General features: G+C 40.8%; 1 protein-coding gene across 4 annotated transcripts in view; it reads right to left on the reverse strand.

Annotated features, from left to right (window-relative positions):
• LOC134344331 (band 4.1-like protein 4B) overlaps positions 1 to 12,267 on the reverse strand; it is a 403,206-nt gene that overhangs the window by 249,609 nt on the left and 141,330 nt on the right. For all 4 annotated transcript variants that reach the window (XM_063043916.1, XM_063043918.1, XM_063043917.1 and 1 more), the window contains 2 exons: positions 5,359 to 5,401; positions 5,094 to 5,172 (listed from right to left, as the gene is read on the reverse strand). In XM_063043916.1, the coding sequence (XP_062899986.1) occupies positions 5,094 to 5,172; positions 5,359 to 5,401 (122 nt within the window). The remainder of the gene's footprint in view (positions 1 to 5,093; positions 5,173 to 5,358; positions 5,402 to 12,267) is intronic.

The raw sequence follows: 12,267 nt of genomic DNA on the forward strand, positions 1-12,267 counted from the left end.
CTTAACAAACCTCCCTGCCAGGATATTGGTCCCCCTCTGATTCAAGTGCAACCTGTCCTTTTGTACAGGTCACACCTGTCCCAAAAGAGGTCCCAATGATCCAGAAATCTGAATCCCTGCCCCCTGCTCCAATCCCTCAGCAACACATTTATCCTCTACCTCACTCTATTCCTATGCTCACTGTTGTGTGGCACAGGCAGTAATCCTGAGATTACTACCTTTGAGGTCCTGCTTCTCAACTTCCTTCCTAACTCCCTGTACTCTGCTTTCAAGACCTCCTCCTGTTGCCTACCTAATGCTGTTGGTACCAATATGTACCACGACCTCTGGCTGTTCACCTTCCCACTTCAGGATATTGTGGATGCCATCAGAAACATCCCATCCCTGGAATCTGGGAGGCAATCAACCATCCGTGTTCCTTTCTTGTGTCCACAGAACTGCCTGTCAGACCCCCTAACTATAGCAACCCCTATTACTGCTGCCTTCATCTTTTCCCTACCCTTCTGACCCACAGGGTCGGACTCTGTGCCAGAGGCGTGGCCACTGTTGCTTCTCCCAGGTAGGCAGCTCCCCGCAACAGTACTCCAACAAGAATACTTATCGTTAAGGGGGACAGCCACTGGGGTACTCTCTAGCATCTGACTCTTGCCCTTCTCCCTCCTGACTATTGCCCACCTATCTGTCTCCAGAGGTCCCGGTGTGACTATTTGCCTATAGCTCCTCTCTATCACCTCCTCACTTCCTCTGACCAAGGCCATCGAGCTGCATCTTCAGTTCCCTAACACGGTCCCTAAGGAGCTGCAGCTCGACACACCTGGCGCAGATGTGGCCATCCAGGAGGCTGAGAGTTTCCCGGACTTCCCACATCTGACACCCAGATGTCAGATGTAAGCCTCACAGACATACATTCTATTCTACACAAGTATCTTACCTCGCCTCGAATCGTTATTGCCGAAGCCCCATTGAGCCAAAGCCCTCCTACTCTGTCTACCTCTATTTCGTCGTCCTCTACTCCATCACCCACTCTATAAAGCTGTCTTCTTTTAAAATTCTTCCCGTTGGTCTAACTCACTGACGTCCACGCGCCTGCACAGTCATTCCTTGATCAAGCAACCAAAGAAAAAATGATCGCCCTTTTATGCTCTTCCCGCCGGTCTAACTCGCTGACGCACGCACATCTGCGTAGTCATTCCTCAATCCTACCACCCGACCAGTCTCTGCATCCAGCACATAATTCTCCGAAACATCTGCCGTCTCCAACGGGATTCGACCACCAAGCACTTCGTTCCCTCCCGCCCACTTTCTGCCTTCTGCAGGGATCGCTCCCTACGTGACTCCCTTGTCCATTCGACCCTCCCCACTGATCTCCCTCCTGGCACTTAACCTTGCAAGTGGAACAAGTGCTACACCTGCCCCTACACTTCCTTCCTCACTACCATTCAGGACCCCAAACAGTCCTTCCAGGTGAGGTGACATTTCACCTGTGAGTCTGTTGGGGTCATTTACTACGTCTGGTGCCCCTGTTGTGGCCTCCTGTATTATCGGGGAGACCTGACATAGATTGGGAGACCACTTTGCCGAGCACCCACGCTTCATCTGCCTGAAAAAGCAGGATTTCCCAGTGGCCACCCATTTTAATTCCACTTCCCATTCTAATATGTCTATCCATGGCCTCCTTCACTGTCGTGATGAAGCTACACTTAGACTGGAGGAACAACACTATATATTCTGTTTGGGTAGCCTCCAACCTGATGGCACAAACATCAATTTCTTAAACTTCTGGTATTCCACCCCCCCCCCCACAACTTCGTCATTTCTCATTCCCTTTTCTCTGTCTCACCTTACCTCCTTGCCCACCCATCAACTCCCTCTGGTGCCCCTCACCAGCTTTTCCTGCTTCTATGGCTTTCTGTCTCTTTCAACTATCAACTTCCAGGCCCTTTGCTTCAGTCTCCACCTTCAATTTTGACTATCACCTTGTGTTTCTCTCTCCCCATCTTTTAAATCTACTCCTCAGTTTTTTTTTCCTCCAGTCCTGCTGAAGGGCTTCGGCCCAAAACGTCGACAATACTCTTTTCCATAGATGCTGTCTGGCCTGCCAAGTTCCTCCAGCATTTTGTGTGTCTTGCTTGGATTTCCAGCATCTGCAGATTTTCTCTTATTTGTGAGTAAATAATCAAAGTCTTTTTCTCAGGATGGAAGAATCAAATACCGTAGGGTAGAGGTCTAAGGTGAGAGAGGGAATAATTAAAGAAGATATAAAGGCAGATTTTTTTGCCCAGAACATTCGGCCAGGAGTGGTGACTGAAGCAGGTACATTAGCAAAATTTTTATAAGGCTTTTAGCCAAGCATCTGAATAGGCAGGGAAAAGGGAGATTTAGACCATGTGCAGATTAATGGGATTAGTTAAACTAACATCAAGGATGGACAAGATGTGGTTGTCTGAAGAACATGTTCCGTTGCCGTACTGTTCGGTGTTTTGGACATATGTCACATGGAATTTGTTGTTTTCTAGCAGCAGTACAGTGCAATACATAATCATAAAAATTGTATTTTTGCGAAAAGAATATCTTTATATATAATAAATTAAATAAGAATGCAGAAAGAGAGCAAATTCAGACAATGATGAGAGTGACAAAGGACTAGCAAGCCTTAAGATCTAAATGTGAAAATTAACACTAGGCAAGCAATATGGCTTATACCAGGAGGAAAAGCAAAGTAATTTAAATGGATTTGGACACTGGCTCAGCTGTTTCAGTTATTCCACAAATTGAGTTTGAATGGCATTTCAAAGATACTGAACCAAAGCCTGCCAATATCCAACCAAGAACTTATACTGCAGAAAAGGTAACTTCTGTGGGAATAACATTTTTAACAGTGAAATACAACAACCAACAAGGCACATTGGACTTGTATGTGGTAAAAACAGGAAGGCCAGCATTGTGAGGATGTGATTGGCTCAGACGATGATTGGAGATCCATCCACCATTGGTATAGCACATCCCCACATCCATCCACCATTTGTATTCCACATGAGGCCAACTGGAAGCAAATTAAAAAGATACTGGATGATGCCACCATTGTTTCCATGTTGTACACCGTGAAGTGTTCCCCAAGAGAGGACGAACAGGTGTTGGTGCCAACCTCTGTGCCTCTGGTTGGAAAGCATATTGGACCAAGGAAGGACCGTGTCACTCAGAGGAATCTTGAAAGTGATGAAGTACTGGTCCAACTACACAATTCTTTGTTGGCAACATATCTGAGAAAGTTTCTGATATGTTAATCAAGCAATTACTTGTGAAATGTGGCTTGGTTTTAAACTGGAAAAGAGTTCAAGGAGCTTCAGGAAAGTTAAAAGCATTCGGATTTTGTGTGTATAAAGAATCTGAATCTGCTCTGTGTGCATTAAGGTTATTGCATGAACTTCAACTGGGAGACAAAAAGAAAGGAGTCAATGGAGATATGAAAATAGAGGATTCATCAAATGTTGTTGTGGATGAGGAAACCAAGAGGAGAGCAGATTGTAAAGGGAGCAAGAGAAAGATTAATAAGAGAATACTCCAGTGAACTAAATGCACTTTCTAAAGATGAAGATGCACATCCTAGAAAGAAGAAAAAGGAAAAGCAAAAAAAAAAGACAAGTTGAAAAGGAGAGGAGATAGATAGAAAGAAAGAACATGAGCAAGAAAGAGAAAGGCATGAGAAGGAACACAAAAAAGAAAAAGCAAGGAAAAAAAGAGACAACAGTTGAGAAGAAAAGTGTCCAAAGCTGTCAGAACCATTTCCTGCAGTTTCAGAGTCAACTGCTACACCAACAATGGAGGAGGCCTCAGAACCTGAAATTATTTCACAGCCATAAGTCTCACCTGCCAAGCAGACTGATCCTCCTTGTTAGGAAAGGTGTTATCCCACTAGAGTAAGAAATCTTTGCATATATCACGCTACCATGAGATATGTGTGCACCTCGTTAAAGTAAAGAACTAAGATTTGCATTTCTCAGCTCGCTTGTTGTCCTTTGAATTCATTTCATGTTTTGAAGTTACCCAAAAAAAGAACAAAATGGAGCAGCTGAATGGTCAACTGTGAAATGTTGCAAGAGACCTTGACATGTATAAAAAGAGCAATCAAAGCAGATATAAATACCATGTAATGGCAGACTCCTCAGTTCACAATGACAATTGGAGAAAGGCACTTGTCCAATGTGATAATACGAATGAGAAAGGAGGCACAACAAAAAAAAAGTCATCATGTCAGCAGTACATCATGTCCTGATATTTCAGGACAATGTTCACTATTCCTGAGAACATACGAGTCTATCCTCTTTCCACTATTCCAAGTTTTACAAACAACAGCCAGAAGGTAGGAGATGGGTGTAGAGGATGTTGAAGAGAATTAAAAGAGCATAAGTACAAAGGAATGAACAATTAAAAGAGAAATTGACAGAGAATGCCCTTATGAAAAAATTTATTACTGAAGGTTAATAGGTAACAAGGTGTAAAGTTATATTTACTAGCGCTGATCCCTCTCAGCTATGCATTTGTGCATCTGTGCAGTAACTGAAATGCTTCTTTGTTTCGGCACAGCTGGAATTTTTTTTACACTTAAACATTTAAAGTGTCGAACAGTTTTCAGGCCATGTAAAAATTTCCTGCTAAGACAATGGTTGGTCTACACAGCTGTAAAAAAAGAGTGAACATTGTTTATGAGATCCAAAATTTATTCCCCTTTAATAGTGCTTTTTGTGGTGTGATTATTATGCAAAATGAGAATGCTCAAATCATCACTGGAGCACTAAATTTATTAAATATAATAATTTTTGAACTATGACTAGAAAGAGAGTTTATGAAAGCTGCTGATTTGTTTCTAAATACTCAAAAGGCTCACTATTGATCTCAATGAAAGAAGGAAACCTGTTACTTATAGTATGGTTCCCTCAAGTCCCCTCCTACAAACTTGACTCTCAGTGATTTAAGATAACGTGGATGAACAATAATTTCCACAATTAATCACATCCCTAAAGCAATTATAATATTTAGAAAGGTAAAACTTACTGCTATTTACTATAATTATTATATCAACATGACATTCCTACCTTGTAAATTCTTCACGAAGATTGTTTGGTTCAGAGGAATAGAATTTTATTCTGAAGTGTAAGCTGTAAGGAGGCCCAACTGGGAAAAGTAAATATATTATTTTCCATGTTGGATCGTGACTTTCTATCAGATTTATCAAATACTTCATTACAAAATATCTATGTTACATCATGTAAAATGCCTGTCAAATTATAGATTTCAATCAAAATAAATACTACATACTGAGCTTTGAATCTATTGTTGTATTTAACGACAGGTACTTACTTTTCATTTGTTTCTTGATGAGTTTTGTATGGTCTAACCAGTGCTGTTCAAATAAAAAGACATCACAAACATGTCAGTATAGATGCAGTTCTTTGGAAACAAATCTGCTTAAAACCTATATTCTAAAGATGCTTTTTTATAGAGAGGTTGTAAAGAAAACATCCCCCTTGCTAATATTAGGGATTATTATCTGTAAATAACTTTTGAGAATGTTGTAAACGTTCATCAGATCAGTTTTCTGGAGAGGTATTAACCTGAAATGTTAACTGTATCCCCTTCTGATGATGCTGCTGTCTCACCTCCTGAGGATTTCTAGTGTTCTCCATTTTTATTGCAAATTGTATCTTTTAGACTTTTATAGAATTCATTGAATGAAGACTCACACATACGAGCAGATTTCCCAAGTCTTCAGATACAACTCAAAGTATAGACCTTTGAAAGAATGTGCAGTCCGACTAAATTATTGCAAATCTCATTCTCTAAAGGATTATAGCATTAGTAATTTGCATTTATATAATGGTTTTAATATTATGAACCATCTCTAATACTATGGGTTATCAACAAATAAAAATATCAAATTTGATATTGAAATTGATCTCAGAACAGATACCAAGTACTTGTCCAAAATCAGATGTCTTTAGGAGTTTCTTAAAGAAGAAAGCATCAGAATTGTTGCTCTGAAATTACAGAGTTTAGCAAGTGAAAGCTTAACTACTAAATCAGAATTGCATCAAAAGGCTGAAATTAAACTTCATAAGTTATCAACACCTAAGATGCTATTACCTATATTATTTCAGCTCAACCTCCATCAAACATGCAAAATGCTTTGATGGCTTAATACCTTAAAAGATTTATCTCACTATAACAACAGCAAAATAGATTAAAGTCACAAGCTAATGAAATGCATTTCAGAATCTTTTGCCAGATTCCAACATCACAATTCAGCAACAAAATATCAACACAACATTAAAGACTGGTTTCTGGTAACAGATGCAACTCTTTCCATTTTAACTTGCATCCTGAGCTGCTCCTTTTTAAATATTTATGCACAGAAGTGTAACAGGGAAAAGGAAGTGTGAACTTGCACAGTGATTTTATTGAAACGATCTTTGGAGTAATGCGAGTGTTCTGTGAATAGGATGAAGTAATAAAAAGAAACCCATTATCTCCAACTTTGAATTATTCAAACAAGATTTCTGCAATTATCAACCTGAACTTCTAAATAATTGTACATAATTATGTAAGCAAAATTAAATACATAAATTATTGTTAAAATAACTTGCAGATCTACAATTTCATAATGTTTATAAAGCAGTATACCACCAAAAGTATCTTCCAGGGAAACGTATCGATACTAAAATAACATTGAAACATTGGGCAGATGACCAGTATCTTAGTCAAAAATGGTAACAGTAACTTTAAAAATAAAATCTTAAAAGATGAAAAAGAATTGCAGAATTTATAGCCTGACTGCTGAAGGCTGATAGTGTTGCCGATGGTATAAGAACATAAGATATAGAAGCAGGAGTAGACCATTTGGCCCATCGAGCCTGCTTTGTCATCAATAAGATCATGGCTGATCTGGCCGTGGACTCCGCTCTATCTACCTGCTTTTTACACATAAACCTTTACTGCTCTGAATGGCAAATTTTTATCTGTGTCTTAAATGTATTTAACGACGTAGCATCTACATGTAGCCCCACTGGCCAGCCTCAGGGTCACTCGGCTCGCTGTCGTCTAGGGAAGTAGCCCTCGGCCCCGCCAAACTGGGTCATCGGTTTGTGTGGATGCTGTGTGATGTACCCCACCCCGCCCAAATAACAGACAATACACCAGATAATTAAATGATTTACAGTTTATAGATATTACCGGAACTATATAATTAACAGAGAATAAAATATAAAAGGAAAATAAAAGGCGCCACACTTATCAAGTTCAATCTCTTCGTGCACAAACAGTTGGAGCTCAGGACCCTTCTTCTTCACCCTGTGACCCCTTGGACCACCTCGACTGGCCGCCTGGGACCAACAACAGTGGTCGACCAGACGCTCCACACGAGTCAGTCTCCGTCTCCTCTCCTCGCCAAATGCCCCGCTGGGGTCCGACCCCATTAGCAGACTCACAGCACCTGGTCCATCCTCTGTCTCTCTCTCTCCCACCTTCTTCCCCAAAACCCCGCACATACAATATCTTACAGATACACCAAAAACATAACAACTATCCCAATTGGTTCACAGCATCTTCTTATCAGTAACGTGATTCAAACAAACTGCTAGTGGGAGGCCTTTCTCAGCAGTTAACATAACAAAGAAGCCCTTTCAATTATAACATAACAAAGAAGCTATTTTAATTAGACTACGCAGTGACACAAAAAAAAAGAAAACCTGTACATACCGCTTCCATGGGCAAAGAATTCCACAAATTCATTACCCTCTGGGAAAAGCAGTTTCTACTCATCTCCATCCAAAATCTATTCTCCAGAACCTTAAGTTTATGTCCCTTAGTTCTTGTCTCACTCACCAGTGGAAATAACTTTCCTGTCTCTTTCTCATCTATCCCTTTCATAACTTTATGTTTCAATAAGATTCCCACTCATTCTCCTGAATATTAGCAGTGCCATGAAGGCTTGGATGATAAACCTCTAAAAATGAAGAACCAATTACAAAGAAAGCACAGCAGCAACTCTACTTCCTTAGAAGCTGTGAAGGTTTGGCATGTCATCTAAAACATTCATGCACTTTTATAGATGTGTGATGGAGAGTATACTGCTTGGTTGCATCAGAGACTGGTATGGAAACACCAACGCTCTTGTATGGAAAAGCCTACAAAAACTAGTGGATACGGCCCAGTCCATCAAGCGTAAAGCCCTCCCCACCATTGAGCACATCTGCATAGACTGCTGTCGCAAGAAAGCAGCATGCATCTTCAGGGACTCCTACCATTCAGGCCACGCCTTCTCCTCATTGCTGCCATCAGGAAGATGATACAGGAGCCTCAGGTTCAGTATCAATTATTACCCCTCAACTATTAAGCACTTGAACCAGAGAAGATAATTTCACTCACCCCATCACTAAACTGTTCTCACAACCTGTGGACTCACTTTCTAGGACTCTTCATCTCATATTCTCAATATTTATTGCTTATTTATTTATAATTATTATTACTATTATTATTACTTTTTTCTCTTTCTTTTTGTACTTGACCAGTTTGTTGGTTTTTTGAGCACATTGTTTGTTGTCCATCCTGTTGGGTGCAGTCATTTATTGATTCTGTTGTATTTCTTGTGTTTATAATAATTGCTGGATAGAACATGAATCTCAGGGTTGTAATACTGTGACATATATGTACTTCGATAATAAAATTACTATGAACTTTGAGCCATAAGCATTTTACTTTGCAATATTACAACAGCCAATGGAAGGTTTTCTCAATTGTCACTGGCGTTCTTCAGTAGCACACAGGATCAAATGCTGCTGTTGATAAGTGAGGTTACTCTCAATTCGCTTCTAGTATTCATAGAACATAGAATAGTACAGCACAGTACAGGCCCTTCGGCCTACAATGTTGTGCCGACCCTCAAACCCTGCCTCCCATATAAGCGCCCAACTTAAATTCCTCCACATACCTGTCCAGTAGTCTCTTAAACTTCACTAGTGTATCTGCCTCCACCACTGACTCAGGCAGTGCCTTCCATGCACCAACCACTCTCTGAGTAAAAAACATTCCTCTAATATTCCCCCTTGAACTTCCCACCCCTTACCTTAAAGCCATGTCCTCTTGTATTGAGCAGTGGTGCCCTGGGGAAGAGGTGCTGGCTATCCACTCTATCTATTCCTCTTATTATCTTGTACACCTCTATCATGTCTCCTCTCATTCTCCTTCTCTCCAAAGAGTAAAGCCCTAGCTCCCTTAATCTCTGATCATAATGCATACTCTCTGAACCAGGCAGCATCCTGGTAAATCTCCTCTGTACCCTTTCCAATGCTTCCACATCCTTGCTATAGTGAGGCAACCAGAACTGGACACAGTACTCCAAGTGTGGCCTAACCAGAGTTTTACAGAGCTGCATCATTACATCGCGACTCTTAAACTTTATCCCTCGACTTATGAAAGCTAACACCCCATAAGCTTTCTTAACTACCCTATCCACCTGTGAGGCAACTTTCAGGGGTCTGTGGACATGTACCTCCAGATCCCTCTGCTCCTCCACACTACCAAGTATCCTGCCATTTATTTTGTACTCTGCCTTGGAGTTTGTCCTTCCAAAGTGTACCACTTCACACTTCTCCGGTTTGAACTCCATCTGCCACTTCTCAGCCCACTTCTGCATCCTATCAATGTCTCTCTGCAATCTTTGACAATCCTCTACACTATCTACAACACCACCAACCTTTGTGTCATCTGCAAACTTGCCAACCCACCCCTCCACCCTAACATCCAGCTCATTAATTCAGTGCTTTTATGTCCACATTTGTACCAGGGCTATAATGCAGTCTAGAAATAGAGGTATATTAATTAAATGGCTTGGTTCCCTGGGGTGTAATTAATGCAGCACTTGGAATCTGATTTGCAGATGAGGAACTCAAGGACAGGAGATATTGAAAGAAAAATACTACAACTGCTGAAAATCTTATGTTGTACAGAGGACACTGTAAATACTTAACAGCACAGCCAGCACTTACGGAAAGAGAAACAGGGTTAATATTTCAAGTCAATGCTCTTATATCAATTTTGCTGAAAGTTCATCAATATTAATGTTTCGCTTCACAAATTATGTTGTACATGCCGAGTCCAACTCATATAATCTGTTTAACGAAGGATGCCAAGCTTCTTGGCAAGATGCTTCATAATAGCACCATTCTGGTTTAACAAGCTCTTTTATGTGTGAAGGTATTTTATATTTATGTTATCCAAACACCAAAATTACAAAATAATCATAACCTCTCTTGAAGGAACATTGTTGCTTCCAAGGATTATTACAACTCTTCCTCATTAGCATTGACAAAATAACATGCAAAACAGACTCAAAAATTCCAATCACTACAACTGCAAAGTCAAAATTCCCATGTTAACAAGTTCAATCTATGTTATAATTTCCTAGCTCATTGTGAATCATGGAGTTCAAAATTGGTAAAATGCTCGTGTTCTACCAGTCAGTAGTAATCTTGCCATCCCATGTACTCACAGTATGTACCAGAGACATACAGGACCTACAGTAGGCATGTCAAAGCATTGCAGAGATGCCACAAAACCTCTATATCAATTAAGTACTATAAAAAAAATCAACATTAACATCCCAGTCCGACATTACCAGCATTGAGGGTCAAATTTCACAAAGCTGACTTGATGGAGAAATCACAGATACACCTGGCACCAGAATCCCAAAACTGGTATTCTGTTCTAGCTCTACTTTGGCAAAAGCTTTTCAGGAAGAAAGAATCCAAGGATGTTCTTAAAGTCTTCCTGAAGAAAATGCCACACCTTCTCTGATTCACTGAAACACAAGAACAATAACCAAACAAAATGTGGAGCGACATCTGAAGTGGAACTGAATCTCTCAATGAAAAATGAAAACAGCTGGAAATCCAGCAGAAATGGCAAAAAAAAAAATCACCATCACCCAAAATATCCAGCAGGGTGTCCTGTCAATCATCTCCTGCTTAAACTTTGGCTGCAACTAAATTATATAAATTTATATAAATTATGGCTTCTGGTCAAGATGGTGCTAAGATGCAGTCTCTGTTAACGTTGTGGCTCAGACTATTGTTTATTAAGTTCGTAGGGATGTTTTTAGAGACAGAGAGAGAAGTTAGGGCTCAGGTACAGGGATGTAAGGGAATGAGAGGTCAGGCTGGAGTCTAGGCCTTTGCTCCTTGCTTAATGCCAGCAACATGGTCAGATATCTGGCCAGCAGACTAGCGAAGATGATGCCTAGTGTCCCACCCATGTCCCTGAGTTTTTGCCAGATTCCAGGATTGGAGTTCCATGCGTGTAGGAGGCACAAAGGCCTGTAACTCCCTAGGCATTCCAGTCAGCAAGACCAGAGTTCAAGGTTCCAGTCATTAGAGTCCGGAGTTTGAAGCCTAGAGTTCAGGGTCATTATCAGCGAGTCCTGCGTTCGACACCAAAGATCAAAGCCCGATGGTCAACTGGAAGTCTGGAAGTCGAGGCCTGATGGCTAAGGCCCTGGGTCTGCTAGTCTGCCAAGGTCTTTGAGTCCACTGGAGGCTGGAGGTTCCGGAGGGTCATACCTTGGTGGGTTGGTGGGCTATCTGTGTGTGTGTGCGCGCCTGTTCAGAAGGAGGAATGAGACTTGTTTTGCTGTTGCTGTTTAGTTGTTGTTGCTGCTGCTGCTGCTTGTTTTGTTCTGCGAATATAGTGGGCGTACTATGTTGGCGACAAAATATGTTACGACCCTTGCTGGCTGCCCCAGTACATCCTTAGATTGTGTTGACTGTTAATGCAAACAATGCATTTCAGTGCATGCTTCAATGAAATGTGATAAATTGATGAATTTGAATCTGCAGATTCCTCAGAACCCGAAGAAATGCAGAGGAAGCAAATCATACTTAAACCCAATTGGATAGACAAGAACTACATCACTCTCAATAGATGATATTCTCATGATGCGTCCTCCTCTACAACATTCATTTATGTTGAAAGTGAATAAACCTCCAGTTCCGAGTCAAGAAAATCTTCAGTGGTCCACTTGATATTGTAATGCATGATGTCTTGTGGTCTTGACGCTTCATCACATGGCTAACATTGAAACAAAGCACAGATTAAACTGGTTCACTGCAATCAATGATGCTTCCTGATAACAAGATTCCTCGTGTGACATTTTGTACAAATACTGGGGCATTAGCTTCAAATGGGTGATCATGAGCTCTGGCAACATACCATTTCTTT

The sequence above is a fragment of the Mobula hypostoma genome, chromosome 3 (genome assembly GCF_963921235.1).
Source record: "Mobula hypostoma chromosome 3, sMobHyp1.1, whole genome shotgun sequence".
In the NCBI taxonomy this organism is placed as follows: Eukaryota; Metazoa; Chordata; class Chondrichthyes; order Myliobatiformes; family Myliobatidae; genus Mobula; species Mobula hypostoma.